Genomic DNA, 18,323 nt, shown 5'->3' with positions numbered 1-18,323 from the left:
GCTGTCCGAAAGACAACAATATCATTTAGCAGCAATGTGGTGGAGCTCCTTAGGTGTAGCTGTGCCAATGCAGCATTGTAAGTGTAGACCTGCCCTTAGAATGATCTGGGATGATAAACTCTACTCTGAATAAGGCAGAGCAGGGACTTGAAGGTCTTCTACATCCTTGCTTACTGCTATAACCACCAGGTTGTTGAGCGTGAGACATTCTGTCTCTGATGAAAAAAGCACTATCTATGTCATTGCAAAGAGGAGTGAGGAAATAATGTGCTTTTAGCGAAATTTCATTTCAACCAAAATGTTCCAATCAGCTGTAGTTTTAACTCCAATTTTTACAGCTCCCAAAAGGTTAAGGTCATTCCACTAAGCGCATGAATTTATGGGCACTTATCAGAATAGAAGGCTCACATCTTTTGAGGTTTGCTCATCTTTGATATAAACCAAGGGCCAGATCCTGGCATCAGATGAGATTGCCCCCCACAGCAATGGAGGGCAGCCTTAAAGCTACCCTAACTAAGCAACTGGTGAGTTCTCTATCCAAGTTCTCTCTGATTAGCCCTGACTAAATAATAGATTGTTCGGTTCAATGGCCGAACTGAAGATATGGATAAACATTGGTTTGTTTTGAACTGAAACTGCGGGATTTTTGTTTTTGCTTTCCAAAAAGAAAAACTGAAAACATTTAATATGGGTCAAAAGGAAACATTTTTCAAAATGACATGTCACCTCAAACATTTTTGACATTTTTCATTCTGAAAATGTCATTTGAAATCAACAAAACTGTCATTTAAAAATTATAGTTTCAAAATGGCTCTTTTCATTTTTTAAAAATGAACCATTTCTGACATTTTTGTTTTCATTTTAGTTTAGATTAATAGATTCATAGATACTAAGGTCAGAAGGGACCATTATGATCATCTAGTCCGACCTCCTGCACAACGCAGGCCACAGAATCTCACCCACCCACTCCTGCGACAAACCTCTCACCTATGTCTGAGCTATTGAAGTCCTCAAATTGTGGTTTAAAGACTTCCAGGAGCAGAGAATCCTCCAGCAAGTGACCCGTGCCCCATGCTACAGAGGAAGGCGAAAAACCTTCAGGGCCTCTTCCAATCTGTCCTGGAGGAAAATTCCTTCCCGACCCCAAATATGGCGATCAGCTAAACCCTGAGCATATGGGCAAGATTCACCAGCCAGATACCCAGGAAAGAATTTTCTGTAGTAACTCAGATCCCACCCCATCTAACATCCCATCAGGCCTATTTACCATGAATATTTAAAGATCAATTAATTACCAAAATCATAATTATCCCATCATACCATTTTGTCTGAAACGATTTGCTAGATTTTACCCAAATTCATGAATAGTTTTGATACCCCCAAAAATGCATTTCTTGGTGAATTTACTGTTTGCCAAAAACATTCCCCCTGCTCTACTTGTGATTTCTATTGTGTAAATGTGAAGGTGAATAATACACAAGCGATGGAGTATGGTAGTAAATGCTGATTCTCAGCTTAAACTTAATGACCTGTGTGTTGATGGGTCACTGAAAATTCTACTGCTGCGGTTCAATTAGCTATTTCTTGAATTTTTCTTCTCACATTTCTTTATCTTCTCTATTACCAAGGGCATTTGCCTGTGAAACAGATTTGATTTGGTTTAGCAGTTCACTCAGCTTCATTGAAGCCAATGATAATTTTGCCATTGACTTAAATGTGCCTGTATCTTACCCCTGCTGTTTATAGCGGGGACCTAGGAGTCAAAAATGTTGACTCTGTCACTAACCTTAAGCAAGCCATTTCTTCTCTCTATGCCTCAGTTTTCCCATCTGTAAAATGGAGATAAAGCTTAATCATCTAATGTTTGCCAAGTGCTTTGATATCCTCAGATGGAGTTAAAGGCACTGTTATCGGCCCAATTCCCTCCTCCAGCCTTACTTAGTCAGAACTCCCATTGACTTCAGCAGGAGTTTCGGGTGAGCAATAACTGTTGAGTTTGATCCAGTGTTAATGCTGTGTGTTAAGAAGGCTGTCTTTACTCCGTTTTCCTTAAATCTGGTATCATCCAGCCAACCCCTATTTAAGATGTTTAAGATAATGTCAATTTAACCCCTGCAGCCCAGAAATGAACAAACCATGGTGGCAGACAAAATGGCCATGCTGATTTTCTGGTGTGTTGTGGGGAAAGGAAATAATGGTTCCACTTTTTGTACGGGGCTTTAACTCCACGGATATGAAGAAGTTAGTTATTGAGCCAGATTCCTCCCTAAGCAAACACTATGCTCACATCCATGTTGTAGAAAAACTACCGTGCTGGATTGCAGGGGGACAGTCCATCATCTCTTCTCTTTGCTTCCCTTCCTCTTCTCCTTAGGTGGCAATCATTGTGACAGACGGACGCCCCCAGGATGGTGTGAAGGATGTATCAGCAAGGGCAAGAGCCCTTGGCATTGAGCTGTTTGCCATCGGCGTGGGCCGAGTGGACATGAACACTCTTCGGCAAATGGCCAGCGAGCCGCTGGATGAGCACGTGGACTATGTAGAGAGCTACAGCGTCATTGAGAAACTGGCCACGAAATTTCAAGAGGCCTTCTGTGGTAAGTCCTAAAGGAGCAACAAAAGGATCTGAGGTAGGGGGCATACCTTCCTTGTTGAACAGACAGGAACAAAGGAACATAGCAATTACCAGACTGAATCCGAACAGAAGTCCATGTAGCCCAGTGTTGTGTCCAACTGTGGCCATTATTAACGGTTTCAGAGGAAGGTGGAGGACATTCTTGAGGGGACAATGGAATAATCACCCCATAAGGGAAATCTCCTTCTAACCCCCAGCTATGAGTTTTAGGAATCAGGAAGCTTCATATCCCTTACATTATTAAATAGTATCTAATATAATGGTGGGTGTTCTATTTCCTCTGTAATAATTTTAAAAAAATCCTTCGGAGGTCTTGGTTTCAATAGTGTCTATTGGCAGTTAGCTCCACAGGTTCGTTACGTGTTTTTTCAATAAAAGTATTCTGAGCTCTCTAGCTCCTAGCTGGCTGAAAAAAATGAAAAGGGAAACATTGACCTTTCCCTCCTTTCTTTCCCCCCAAATTAGAAAAATTCCAAATTTGAAAAATCTCTGCCAATCAGGCAGTAGAACCACTCCAAAAAAGGGGGGGAGGCTGAAATGTCACAATGTCGTGAAAACGTATCCTCCTTTTTTTTTTGTTTTTCAAATTTCAACTGTTGGAGAAATTTCAAAAATCTGTAATCTCAGGGTGAAATCTTCAGTTGCTTCAGAAACTTCCATTGACTTGACTTGGGCCAGGATTTCACCCTCAAGGTTTTATCTGGATGTCCATTCCCTTAGTATCTGAACACCTGGTTTTCAATACTGTATGTGCAACTGCATCTGATTAAAAGACACCTGGCTCACGTTAGATTCAACATTGATACCGCCGCACACAGCCTGGGCACCATGCTGCTCTTAGTTACCCTCACACATTTTCAGCAGAAAGATTGAATCATGACCTGTTACACATCAGTCGCAGAGCATCTCATAGTTCTGTCTCTATCCCTGTGTATCTCCTTCAGCTCTTTATTGTGTCACACCTTTCCCAAACTGTGGCCCACATCCGTTAGCAGGAAGGGTGTGTGAAATCCCTGGGCCTGTTCAGTTGACACGGGAAATGAGTATTTTTGCAGCTGCATTCTACAGTTTTGTTTGAAATAGCAATGCCCTCTCATGAGGTTCAGTGTTGTGTTTGGTGATCACTCCGGACCAAATCCTTGAAGGCTCCTAACTTCCAGTGAAATCAATGGGATTTAGGAGCCTAAATACCTTTGAGGGTCTGGGCCTCAATGCTTGCCAGAGATCTCCTTTATTTTGTGTCCAGATGCAACACCTGTGAATGACAACAAGAGCTTCACAGCACCTTCCCCAGATTCTCGGCCTGGGAAGCTCAGCCCTTAAAGGCACAGTCCCCAGCTATCACAAGTGTTACTTGTAGGTGTGAATAGGAGTTTGCAGGAGATTCATACTCTCATAATATGTATTACAGTAGCTCGAAGAGGCACCATCCAAACACAAGAAGATAGTCCCTGGCCCAAAGAGCTTACAATCTAACTACACAAACAAAGTCTAGGAACAGACATAGGAACCAACTTACCCAAAGTCAAATGCCATCTGACTTGTTATGGAGACCATGACTGCCTCAGTTTCCCTGACTATAAAATGGAGCTAATGTGCCGCTGAGCCAGCAGAAGCTAGTACATAGAACAAAAAGAAAAGGAGTACTTGTGGCACCTTAGAGACTAACCAATTTATTTGAGCATGAGCTTTCGTGAGCTACAGCTCACTTCATCGGATGAAGTGAGCTGTAGCTCACGAAAGCTCATGCTCAAATAAATTGGTTAGTCTCTAAGGTGCCACAAGTACTCCTTTTCTTTTTGCGAATACAGACTAACACGGCTGTTACTCTGAAACCTGTACATAGAACAGGGGCTGGGTGGCAAAAGACCTGAGTTCTGTTCCCAGGACTTCACCTCACTGCTTTATTTTCCCCAGTGATGAAATGATGATGATACTTATCTCCCTTTGTGAAGGTCTTAGAGATCCACAAGGAGGAGGATTCACCTTGGTGCACCAGGACAGCTCAAGGTCTAGGCAACTTAAGGCCTATTTTGAGCACTCAAGTGGGACTTAAATGGTGCATAGTTCCTGTCTGTATCCTCTGCCCAGGGGTGAATTTGCTCTTTTCTACACTGCAGATGTGCTAACACACTCATTATGGTAGGGTTGCTTATAAATGCTAGGGGTTAACATTTCTTTGTTTAGAACAATCAGAAGGCTTGAGCATTCTTGTATTTGTACTCCTCCTCCTCCCCTTCTGTCTCTCCCCCCACCCCATATATATGGACCAGATGGAAAGTCTCCCATTGACTTTAATGGACTTTGAATCAGGCCCTGTGGTTGTGGTAGAGCCAGGTAAATACTGACATACACTATTTCCTACAAATACTTGCCTGGTTTGTAAATGAATTGGTTCCCCCAGATTTGTTACACCTTTGTGTTTGCTTTCGATCAACACTGATGCACTCGGGCCTGATTTTCAGAGCTGAGTACTGGATGTGCCTACTGACTTCAATTCCAGTTTGGTTTGCTCAGGCCCAGGTCAAGTTCTACCGGCACTTGTGTTCGCAGACAGAAAATTTAAAGCTGAATGTGCAAGTATTACTGTAAAATGAACTTTAAGTTTGCTTGTGCACCAATCTAAGCAGAGAACAGCAATGATCTCATGTGATTTATTGGACTAAGCACAACTAACCCATACTGCTGGAAGAGTGAATGTTGGCTATTCACAGTTATTCATGGTCAATTCAAAGAATAACAAAAATTACAAAATTTTCATTAAACAATGTTGAATAGTGAAGTAAATTGTGGTCTACTGCTGTGGGTGTTGGAGAAAGAGTTGTCCAGTAGATAGGGTATTGCACTCGAACTGTGGAGACCTTGGCTCTATTCCTGGCTCTGCCACTAAGTTGCATGACATAAGAACATAAGAATGGCCATACTGGATCCGATCAAAGGTCCATCTAGCTCAGTATCCTGTCTTCTGACAGTGGCCAATGCCAGGTGCCCCAGAGAGACCCTGAGCAAGTCACTGTCTCTGTGTGCCTCAGTTTCCCCATCTGAAAAATCAAGATAATAACTCTTATTTCCCTTGGTGCTTTAAGATCTGCAGCATAAAAGAACATTAAAACAGCCATACTGGGTAAGACCAATGATGCATCTAGCCCAGTATCCTGTCTTCCGACAGTGGCCAGTGCCAGATGCTTCAGGAGGAATGAACAGAACAGGCAATCATCCTGCTATGAGCAATGTGTTATTAAATGAGGACTTATTATTGGCTCAACTTGAGTTTATAGAAGGGGAGAACATTAAAGCACATGCTGTGCAGGCAGATAGAGGAACACAAGTCTCGTGCCGTCTTTGGTCAAAGCAGCCTTGACACTTTCCCCTTCTGGGTCAATGTGTTTTTATTCTGTATCTTTCCTTACAGATCTGTCAGACCTCTGTGCCTCTGGAGACCATGACTGTCAGCAGATATGTGTCAGCACACCCGGGTCATACACCTGTGCTTGCAAAGAGGGCTTCACATTGAACAACGATGGGAAAACCTGCAGCGGTAAATACCATTGTGCACTCCGATATGAATGCAGCAGTGCGGTGATATGTCAGGGGGTTGTTAAGATAAAAGCAGGGTAAAAGAATAGTACCTTCATCTCAATCCCACAGGTTGTTCACCACTGAGAATTTAACAAAGTAGCTCTCCCCTAGGAAGGATCCTTACAGACTCAGGGCCTAACCGAAAGCTCACTGACGTCAATAGGGATCTTTCCATTGACTCAAACGTGCTTTGGATTAGGCTCTTGGACTGATTTACACTCTTAGCAGAAATAGTTCCTGGAAGGCACCCCGCATCGTCCAAGCAGGGGCAGATTAATCATGGGCCCCATAGATCTGTGGGACTGAACCCCAGCACGCAGAGCCCCGAGGCCCAAATGAAGCCATAGACCCATGTGGGACCATCTCCCTGCTCGAAGAGTGGGGCGCTGGGAGGGGCAGGAGGTGGATGCTTTGGTAAGGGTTCGGTTGCCTCTTGCCTACACCCTTCCTCAGTGTAAGACCAGAGTAACTGTGATAGCGTTGCCTCTTGCCTCTGAAGTTAGTCAGCAGCCACGCTATGCACTGAGTGTGAGGCGTGATCGAAGGCAACAAAGGGGATTTACCATCACTCGCTGTGTCAGGGTCCAGTGACTTCATGGCTCTGAGATTTCTGGCAGAGCAAAACCTTCTAGTGTGTGCTCCATTCAATGCTCCCTTTTAATCCTCATACGGTCACTGCCAGTTTGAAGAAGAGACACACTGAGTAATGTGAAATAAGAAGTTTGTTAGTGGCAGAGCCGAAACCCACCCTTGGGAACATTCACGCCATTCTCATTGGCTAACCTTTTCTGGACACACCCATGAGGAGACATAATGTGACTCCAGGAACTATCACTCCTCTGGACTCCTGTGTTCTAATCACTGCCTCACCAAGGATGCATTTTGGGAGTTGGGATTTGGGAGGGTCCCATGACACCAATTCACAGAATAGACCAATGCCTGTTGTTAAAATTCCCCAGTGCACACAGATTAAATGCTCCTACCTCATCTATTCCCCCATGGCCAATACATCCCCCCTCATGGAAAGCCTGGGAGGACAAATAGACTGCAATGGGTTTTGAGGTTCAGCCAATCACATTCTCTAGCCTACCGCAGAGGCTCAAACAATTATTATGTTCACTGTGCATGGAGATCCCAAGACGAAAGGCACTGTATACCTGCCAGTGAAAAGCTTTATTATTATTGTTATTATTATTAATTATTAGAGTTGGTTTGAATATTTTTGTCAAACTTTTTTTAAGGAAAAATTAATTTTGTCCAAAATGAACAAAAAATCTTTTTGATCAATTTTTGTTGTTAAAAATAGGAGTACTTGTGGCACCTTAGAGACTAACAAATTTATTAGAGCATAAGCTTTTGTGAGCTAAAGCCCACTTCATCAGATGCATAGAATGGAACATATAGTAAGATATATATATACACATACCGATAAGTTGGAAGTTACCATACAAACTGTGAGAGGCTAATTAGTTAAGATGAGTTATTACCAGCAGGAGAAAAAAAAATTTTGTAGTGATGATAATTAGAGCTTATGCTCTAATGAATTTGTTAGTCTCTAAGGTGTCACAAGTTCTCCTGTTCTTTTTGAAGATACAGACTAACACGGCTGCTACTCTGAAACCTGTTGTTAAAAACGGAAACCAAAAAACCCAAAATTTTTCTGTACAAGTTTTTGGATTCCAGTAAAATAATTTGGATTTTGAGTTTTGAAAACTGAAATTTTTTTCAACTAAAACCCAAACTTTTAACTGAAAACAGTTTTCAAAAACTGAACAAACAATAGTTTTTGGTTTTTAAATTAAAAATTTTCATGGGAAATTTTGAAATAATATTGAACAGTTGTGTCTAAAATAATTGTCCTTTTTCAAACAGCTATTATTAATTATTATTATATGATTACCAAGGAATGCTTCTACACAGCCAGATACCACATGGTCACCAAAAGCTTTGATGGCATCATAAAATCACTGGCACTGGCATAAACTGAATATCTAGCCAGACCAACTTAAGGACCTAGGTCGAGATTTATCTGAGCGGTGCTATATCTGCAAGGAAGCTATGTGCTTTTGAGATTTACTATGATTATGAGTATGGCTTTATTATTAATAAAGCCATACTGGTTTTTGTTTTCTCTCTCTCTGGTTAATTGGGAGCTGAACTTCTCACCTGTTCCCTTTGCCCTGTTCTGTTGTTTCTCCCTAGCCTGCAGTGGTGGATCTGCCACTGACCTTGTGTTCCTGATTGATGGCTCCAAGAGCGTGCGGCCGGAGAACTTTGAGCTTGTGAAGAAGTTCATCAACCAGATTGTGGATTCATTGGATGTCTCCGATCAAAATGCTCGCGTGGGCCTGGTCCAGTACTCCAGCTCTGTCAGGCAGGAGTTCCCGCTGGGACGGTACAACAACAAGAAGGACATCAAGGCAGCAGTGAAAAGGATGTCCTACATGGAGAAAGGAACCATGACAGGCCTAGCGCTGAGGCATCTCACTGAAAAGTCCTTTGATCCCTCCAGTGGAGCAAGACCTGGCGTACCCAAGGTGGGCATTGTCTTCACGGATGGACGGTCACAAGATTACATCAGCGATGCTGCCAAGAAAGCCAAGGATTCAGGTAGGCCTCCAGAATTCAGTGGCATTGGTTTTCCTTTGGGTCAAGTATTGGTCTATGTATGATGCTGATTGGCAGTCCCAGAAACCGATGTTCTCCATTCACCATAGAACATGGGCATCAGTAGGGCAAAACTTCGGCCTACATTGTCTCAACCCCTGTCCACGTGCTTCAGTGCTGACTTAGAAGGCCCCTAATGTGGGAAAGGGGGATTTTCAGAGGGGCTTTGACTTTCAATGGGAGCTGGGTAGCTAACTCCCATAGTCCCTTTAGAAGGCCCATCCTCTGTCTCTATTCTGTGTCAGTCATTGGCCTCTTTCTGAGTCTACCAGCAAAGGAACCAGTTAGCACCTGTATGACAGAAGTTCTGTTCTTTTGAGCCTTTTTAAACGGTGAATTCTTCCCTCTCTGGCTATCAGTACTCAGTCCTAGTGCAAAGTTTAAACTAAGCTCTGCAGGCTACACCCTTCCTCAGTGTAAGACCAGAGTAACTGTGATAACTTCAGGGGACATACTGGGGGCTTATATTGGTGTGACTGAGAGCAGGGTGTGGCTCGGTGCATTTGTTCTGGAAGGAATTTGCTTCAGAAATTACTGATCCCCATTTCACTGGGAGAATGGAAGTTCTGTTGCTCAACCTTTACTCCAGGGACACCACATCATAGAATCATAGAATATCAGGGTTGGAAGAGTCCTCAGGAGGTCATCTAGTCCAACCCCCTGCTCAAAGCAGGACCAATCCCCAACTAAATCATCCCAGCCAGGGCTTTGTCAAGCCTGATCTTAAAAACGTCAAAGGAAAGAGATTCCACCACATTCCTACGTAACGCATTCCAGTGCTTCACCACCCTCCTAGTGAAAAAGTTTTTCCTAATATCCAACCTAAACCTCCCCCACTGCAACTTGAGACTATTACTCCTTGTTCTGTCACCTGCTACCACTGAGAACAGTCTAGATCCATCCTCTTTGGAACCCCCTTTCAGGTAGTTGAAAGCAGCTGTCAAATCCCCACTCATTCTTCTCTTCCACAGACTAAACAATCCCAGTTACCTCAGCCTCTCCTCATAAGTCATGTGTTCTAGTCCCCTAATAATTGTTGTTGCCCTCCGCTGGACACTTTCCAATTTTTTCACATCCTTCTTGTAGTGTGGGGCCCAAAACTGGACACAGTACTCCAGATGAGACCTCACCAATGTCAAACAGAGGGGAATGATCACATCCCTCGATCTGCTGGCAATGCCCCTACTTATACATCCCAAAGTGCGATTGGCCTTCTTGGCAACAAGGGCACACTGTTGACTCATGTCTAGCTTCTCGTCCACTGTAACCTCTAGGTCCTTCTCTGCAGAACTGCTGCCTAGCCACTCGGTCCCCAGCCTGTAGCGGTGCATGGGATTCTTCCATCCTAAGTGCAGGACTCTGCACTTGTCCTTGTTGAACCTCATCAGATTTCTTTTGGCCCAATCCTCCAATTTGTCTAGGGCCGTCTGTATCCTATCCCTACCCTCCAGCGTATCTACCTCTCCTCCCAGTTTAGTGTCATCTGCAAACTTGCTGAGGGTGCAATCCGCGCCATCCTCCAGATCATTAATGAAGATATTGAACAAAACCTCCCCAGGACCGATCCTTGGGGCACTCCACTTGATACCAGCTGCCAACTAGACATGGAGCCATTGATCACTACTCGTTTGGCCCGACAATCTAGCCAGCTTTCTATCCACTTTATAGTCCATTCATCCAGCCCATACTTCTTTAACTAGACATGAGAGCAATCCTCTGCAGTGCTGGGCTTTGACTTCTGTGTTTGTTAGGTTGGTTGGGTTTCTTGTTGTCTCACATGACAATCGCACTTCCTCACATGTTCAGTTCCCACCCAGTGATGGATCTGGGGGGACAATAGGCTGACTGTGCAGTTCTGCTTAGTGCTCTAAACCACCTTTCATTCCTGGGGATGCACAAAGGCCAAACTGGCTCATGGCACAAATTGGAGCAGCCACAGGACAGCTCTAACTTATGACAGCTAGCATGCTCCCATAGGGTCATTCCACCCACCTAGGATGGGGAGAGCATCACGATCCAGGTCTGCACTATCTTGCCCTCAGCATTGTTCTTCACTGTACCCCAACACTCCCTGTATGCCAGAGTGGTGAAAGGAGGTGGTGTTAAAATGCATCCACTGCCTTTATATCTGCTGAAGATTCCCTCTGGCTGGGGAGAATTCTCAGCAGCCTATTTCATGCTGAGTTAGGGCCCCTTCACGCCATGCACAACACAATTCTGGGGGCAACTGAGCATCTGACCTTATATTTATCATAAAAGTCACTGTCAGCATCAGCTGCCTTCATGGTGGGGAAAAATAAGTTCATGGAGGATAAGACCATCAATGGCTATTAGCCAAGATGATCAGGGAATACAACCCCATGCTCCAGGTGTCCCTAACCCTCCAACTGCCAAAAGCTGGGACTGGGTGACAGTGGATCGGTCACTCAAAGTTGCTCTGTTCTGTCCATTCCCTCTAAAGCATCTGGCACTGGCCTCTGTCAAATATAGTATAGCCAATGGCCATTGAAAGGAAGTATAGTATAGCCAATGGCCATTGAAAGGAAACCCACAGAGAACGTATTTGATGACAGCAGCACTGAGAACTAGACAATTTTTTAAAAAGTATCAGGGGGATAAATAAACCAGCCTCACAGATTAAGTAGCAGCAAGGTCCAACTGTCTAATTACGAACCAATGGGTAAAATTCACACCTGCACAAGGAACAAGCACCACTTTAATTCCACTTAAGCCCTCAAATTAGGCCTTAAATGGCACTTAAGGGATGCATGGGCCTTATGTTGGCCCTTCACACAAGGGTGAATTCTGTCGAAGTATGAACCATGCCAGCATTCATTGGGGACCATACACTAAGAACCCATTAGGCACATGTAAGCGGTATGGGGACTGAGCAGGAGACACATTTCTGCTGCCAGCTTCCAGTGGGTTAAAAAAATTAGAAAAGAAAAAGATACTTTAAAGACCTTGAAACATAAATATCTTGTGAGCCACCCTCTTTTGCTGAAAAACTCAGCAAACTCTTTTGCCCAAGTTCCTTGTATCCTGTTTTTTACTGAGTTAAATGGACATGGCCCTTGGGGATATGCTCATGAGTTGCTAAATGCTTCACCTCTTTTAATCTTTGGTCTTGACCATTGGACCTGACTGAGGGCTGGTGCCTAATAATGAAGATCAAACATGAGAGCAAGGATAATTGACATTTGAGAAGCATGTTGACAGGACATGTGGGATACTGTATACAGAGTATGCATATATTGTGTACAGAGTCCACAGTATGCATCCGATGAAGTGAGCTGTAGCTCACGAAAGCTCATGCTCAAATAAATTGGTTAGTCTCTAAGGTGCCACAAGTACTCCTTTTCTTTTTGCGAATACAGACTAACACGGCTGTTTTTCTGAAACCTGTATACAGAGTGTGTTTGGCTGATATATAAAAATCTTGATGTAACTCACTAACACAATTTATCTTACATAATAGTAACGGGGCCTTGAATTCTGTTTTATTATCTTTGGTTGTTGTTTTTGTTTTGTTTTTTCTATTACCAATTGTTCAGTGATCATGTTTCTTACAGGGGAAAAAATAACAGCAGCTTGTTATTACACTCTGAAAATGTTCCAGGAGCTGGAATTTAGAAGCCACATTGAAAATTCAAGTATTGTGCTTGTTTTGATCCAAAGGAACTAAGGCAACGCCATTGGGAAAAAGTTAGCGATGCTTGAATCTAAATAGGGTCAGAGATCACACAAGCATCCTGTAGTTCAGGGATAAATCTTGGCTCTATTGAAGTCAATGGCAAAACTCCCATTAATGTCAATGGGGCCATGATTTTGCCCAAGATGTGGCTTCAGACAGTTTACATGAGACCCTGCAGACCACCCAAGTACCTGCACAATTGCTCTCTCCTCACAACAGGGTTACAAACAAAACAAAAATAACACACTTGTTAGTGCCTCAAACTTAATTCTAACAGGTTATGTCTTTGCCTAAAACCGTTTCTTACTTACATCAAGCTACTAGCATCTCCAACATTCCAGCAAAAGGGAGGCAACTTTCATAAAAGGGGGCTGGCCCCTTTGTCCCTTCAGTGATAGATAACTAGGGGGTTCACTTCCCTTCTTTTTATAATCCAGTAAACCTTTGAAATGCATTCTTCTGAAGATAAAGTTCTTCTCCCCCGCTGTTTGTCTCTTCCTCTTGATTTCCCAACCCCCTGTTGATTCATATGTAAATGTAACTTCCATTGTCTCTGGCATCACCTTGCTCAATTTACACTGGAGACCCAGGCACACGGGCAAAACAACCTTCCTTTGTCTCGAACAAACAATCAAGTCTGCTCCCCAAACATATTTTAGAAACATATTTCCAGAATGCACGCATACCTCTTTACACACTAACTGTACACACATTGTGCAATAATATTAATGACCAGAGGATCACCAGCTTTCATAAAAGACCTTACTCAATGCTCTTTTATAGTGCAATAAATATTGAATACAGTCAGTTGATTCAATTTTTTATTCTTTGGTATTCAGACCCTCCTGTCCTCCCCCTTGGATGTCTGGACCCTGATTCTCACAGTTGCCTGGGACAAACATTTCAGTCATTTTGGGGTGATAACAGTTTTAAAGGGTTCTTGATTTCTTTCCTTATCTTTTCACCCAACCCATATATATAATCTCACTTTAGAACTTTTGCCACTGGATATTAAATACATCTGCCTTGGGAGATGAAAGGCAAGTGTACTTACCCAACTAGCTTTGCCCTATGAACAGCCTAGAGGTGGGTCCAAAATAAAATTCAGATCTAGCTTCAGCCTTTCCCAGAGTTCAGCGAGGGACCTGATCCACAGTTTTGGCATGGCCCCACTGTATTGAGAAGCTTGGATACAAATCCAGAGCTGTGTTTTCCCAAATTTACAGGGATTTTGGTTTGAGTTTGTTCCTGTAATACATAAACATATAAATTCTTCCTTGGTGTTCTGAGATTACTCAATATGTGCTCTTGTAGGTCAGGTGGCCTATTCTCAGGATGCACACTCTGCATTAAATGGCCATAACCACACCCATTCCACAAGACCCTACAGCCAAGGGATTTGAAAGCACAGTGACTCCATGTGCAAATGATGTGAGTGTTCTCGAGTGTCCATCTTTGAGCATTTGGTCCATGGCCCTGTACAGTGGGGGCATCCTAGTTTGTACGCAACACATCACATGATAAATGCAAAAAAAGACTTACAAGCTGGCTGGGTTCTTTTGCTGTTCCAATGAGATGGTAGCAGTAGGACTGACACTCCACATTACTTGCAGGCTTTGAGATGTTTGCTGTGGGAGTGAGCAATGCTGTTGAAGATGAATTAAGGGAAATTGCCTCAGAGCCAGTGGCAGCACACTACTTCTATACTGCTGATTTCAGTACCATCAACAAGATTGCGAAGGAATTGCCGACGAAAATCTGTGTCGGTGAGTGGGGGCGAGGGCAGGAGAATGTTTACATGTGGAAAACACTGACTCCTGAAGCAAGGAGCAAAAATACACCTAGAGATTTCCACTCACAGGTGTTGGGTTGTCGTTGTTTTTTTTTGTTTCTGTGTAGGTGTGTGGTTTTGTTGGGTTCTCTCTCTCTTTTTTTTTTTTTTTTTTTTTTGGTCGAAATTCTTTGATTGAAAAAGTGTTAGTCTGCCCAAATTATAACATTTTGCACTTCTGCCGTAGTGTTTTTCAGCCAAAGGTCTCAGCATGCTTCTAAACCAGTACTTCATTAAAACATCAAGCCTTCCTGAACTGCATCACTCAGCAATTCCTCTAGGGGACTCCATCACTGGCCAATTAAACTGGCCCTCTCACCCCTTTTGCAACCAGAGGGGCACAAAAAGACTGGACGACAGCCAAGTATCTGACTCAGATCTGTTAATTGGCTGAGAGAAGCAAGGTGCCACATTCAACTTGACGACCTTTCTGTTTGTCTGTAACACAGTCACTTTTGAACACTGCATCTGATCAATTCCAAAATTTCAGGAAATGGTGTAGTCATGAATAAGCAGAACCCTGCTGAAAATCAGAAAAGCCATATCTGGGTAATCAGAATTTTAAAAAGTATTAGGTAAATCATTGATGAAATACAAAAATTTGGATAACACACAGAGCTTGGCCTACATAAGCAATGAAGTGTGCAACCCTCTAGTTAGTTTAAAGTTAAACACAGCAATAACCATTCAGAGAATCTGGCTGAATGATGTATTGATTTCCTCCAGACTTCTGGCTGGAGAAAAAGCTTTCGCTTTATTTTACTTGCCACCATGGTTTAGGATTTGATATATTCCTTTCTTGCTCTGTCTGATGGCTGATTCATCATCACCTTTGTTCTCTTATCCACAGAGGAGGACCCATGTGAATGTAAAGCCATTGTGAAGTTCCAGACAAAAGTAGAAGACCTCATAAAGTCATTGACACGAAAACATATCCTTTAGAAGCAGCTCATTTTCACAATGTTCCATTTTCTAGAGAGAGCAGATTAGCCAGACCTTCCAGCCAGGGAGACAGATTAGTGCAATGGTCAAGAAACTGGAGTAGGAGTCAGGAGACTTGCCTTCAGTGTTGAGATTCATGGCATGCACACAGAGAAGTTAGATAAAAACATTAAATACTCTTGCCGAAAGGCTACAACATAAAACTGCTTTATTACTTAGAATTCAGCACAAGAGCACACAAGAACGGCAAAACAGAGAGAGACAAAGCAGGCTGCTCCCTATAAACAGTGTTGCAAAATTCAACCCACCTTGCTCTAGGTCTCTGCAGACTGACTCTGATCTCATGCTTTCCTGCAGAGCCCCCTAGACCACAAACTGCGCCAAGAAACTCTTTACAAATTAAAGGGCCAGCCTACAATTCCAACACTGTTTTCAGAAACACCACATTCTATATCTAGATTCTGTGCAGACATTAACAAAGAAAGCAGTCCCTGCCATAGAGAGCTCACCTTCTCCAAGACAGGCAGGACACAACAGGAGGACAAGACAGACAACTAGATTGGCACTTGCCAAACCAATGCCAGCCAATAATGATGTACAAGCACCACAGCAGAGATAGGCTTTAAGGAAGGATTTGAAAGAGGTGATGGGGGCAGATTTAGGGAGATTGATGGGGAAGTTTTCTCATTCATGAGTGACACGTTTTGTTGCATATGCCTCACATCAGCCCGAGAACAGGAGCAGGAGGCAGTGGAGTGGGAGTTAGCCTGGAAGGCTAGACAGTCAAAGGGAGTTTTGAGGAGGGACTTGAAGCAGGACTGAGGACTCCTGCCATGTCAGAGAAGGGAGGCTCTCTAAGAGCGGGTAAGCAAAGAAGCACACAAGAATAGTGGAAAGAGACAGAAGAAAGCAAGAGGCAGGGAGTGGGCAGAATAGAGTGGCCCTGCTGCAAGGTACGTGCTAAATACAAATCTACCAGCACTTCATCACAAGGAGACACTGCTTTAAGTTTCCACGGTATGTATCTGATGAAGTGAGCTGTAGCTCACGAAAGCTCATGCTCGAATAAATTGGTTAGTCTCTAAGGTGCCACAAGTACTCCTTTTCTTTTTGCTTTAAGTATGCAATTGATGCCTGTTCCTACTGAGTCAATGGCAAAATTCAAGTTCACTTCAGTGAGAACAGGAGCGTTGTACTGCTTCATAGGGAGACCTTCAATTTAGCAGACAAGGGCAGAACGAGAGCCAGTGGCTGGATGTAGAAGTTGGAGAAATTCCAGCTGGAAATAAGTTACAACTTTTTAACAGTAAGGGTAATTGATAAATTACTGGGAGAACTCACTGAGGGATAAGGTAGATTCGCCACCACTTGGTGTCTGTCCACTGAGCTTGGATGTCTTTCTAAGTCAGATGCTATAGGTCAGCCCCAAGTTACCAGACCCCACAGTGTCACTTACGGAGTAAATTCCCTCCTCTGTAGGTATCATTGGGTAAAATTCTAGGCTTGATGTTATGCAGGAGGTCAGACTATATCAATGTTTCTCAATCACTGGCTCATAACCCCAAGAGGGGACACAAAAAGCAATCACAGGGTTGCAAGGCATTGAAAATGTTATGAGAATCTAAAATAAAGAAAATCTCACTCTGAGCTTCCCGCACAAACTTATCCTTCAAGGTCATCATCTCAAAACACACACACAGATCATTGTTATGTTTTTTATTATTGCTTTTTATAGTAAACGTAAGGCAGTTGTAAAAATGTTTGACTTCAAATACAGGGTCAGCAACCTGAAAAGGTGGCGATACCATGGACTAGATTATCATAATTGGCCAGATCCTCAGCAGACATACATTGGGGTATCGCCATTGACTTTGAGTTAATCTAGTTGAGGATCTGGCATGGGAATCACTGAAATGCACTGCCATTTTTTCCTTAACTCTTGCTCACTGGAAGCTGTGACAAAAAGGATTGCAGCCCTGGAAAACAAGATCATCTAAACACCCAGAGCACTATTATATTTCTCCTTCCTAACGTAACAGAATTGTTCCAGAAGACCTTCATGCATACACAGGAGCAACTCAGTCACAGCACTACATCCAGCTTTCTAAATAAAAAAAAAAAAAAAAAAAAAAAGGAAAAAAAAGTCTAGTCTAGCTGAATTCTTTTAAAAAGGAAACATTATAATGTTAGAGCAGACATCATATTAAAGGGCAAAGCATTGTGAATCACTGGGTGCCAAAATGTGTGAATGTCCCTTGCATCCTATAGTATACATATATAAAAACCCAGAAATATATTTTTTAATCTAAAGCTTAATATATAAGGGAGGAGGGATAGCTGGGGGGAGGGATAGCTCAGTGGTTTGAGCATTGGCCTGCTAAACCCAGGGTTGTGAGTTCAATCCTTGAGGGGGCCATTTAGGGATCTGGGGCAAAAATTGAGGATTGGTCCTGCTTTGAGCAGGGGGTTAGACAAGATGATCTCCTGAGGTCCCTTCCAACTCTGATATTCTATATATATATATATATATATATTGTTACTAAGTACTTGATTATGAGTTCTGTGAATCCTTGCTGTGTTCTTTGGCATCTTTTGTTTCTGTGCATACTGAAATGTTATTTAAGAATCAAATTGGATTAAAAGCAACTTGGATCCTGAGCATGAAACCCTACCCCACAGACGACCAATGTATTATTATAAGCACAAAGCATTTATCAGTAAGTAGGTGAAACTAAGCAGTGATTGCCGAGTGTGGCATTGGAGATGTGCTAGGATGGGACACTCCTGCAGCCAGGTTCGACCCACAGCTACTGTACAGTAGACAAAAGTAAGCTCAGTTCTCCTAGTCAATTAATACCCCTGCAATGTTTTGGCTAGCCAGCACCTGTCCCATGTTTGGCCTTCCATGGTGAAGTTCTGAACTGCACAATGAACCCACCCATAGACGGTTTTATGTCACCGTAGGTAGTGCTACC

General features: G+C 43.0%; 1 protein-coding gene across 1 annotated transcript in view; it reads left to right on the top strand.

The window, feature by feature from the left end:
- The window catches only part of MATN1 (matrilin 1), a 42,559-nt gene extending 25,214 nt beyond the window's left edge, over window positions 1-17,345 (top strand). The window contains exons 3-8 of the mRNA XM_077837930.1: window positions 2,375-2,597; window positions 6,048-6,173; window positions 8,417-8,824; window positions 14,189-14,341; window positions 15,257-15,337; window positions 17,296-17,345. Coding sequence (XP_077694056.1) covers window positions 2,375-2,597; window positions 6,048-6,173; window positions 8,417-8,824; window positions 14,189-14,341; window positions 15,257-15,337; window positions 17,296-17,345 — 1,041 coding nt within the window. The remainder of the gene's footprint in view (window positions 1-2,374; window positions 2,598-6,047; window positions 6,174-8,416; window positions 8,825-14,188; window positions 14,342-15,256; window positions 15,338-17,295) is intronic.
- The last annotated feature ends 978 nt before the right edge of the window (window positions 17,346-18,323 follow it).

The sequence above is a fragment of the Eretmochelys imbricata genome, chromosome 19 (genome assembly GCF_965152235.1).
Source record: "Eretmochelys imbricata isolate rEreImb1 chromosome 19, rEreImb1.hap1, whole genome shotgun sequence".
In the NCBI taxonomy this organism is placed as follows: Eukaryota; Metazoa; Chordata; order Testudines; family Cheloniidae; genus Eretmochelys; species Eretmochelys imbricata.
Note: the sequence above shows the minus strand (reverse complement) of the source record. Positions and strands in the feature narration are given on the sequence as shown.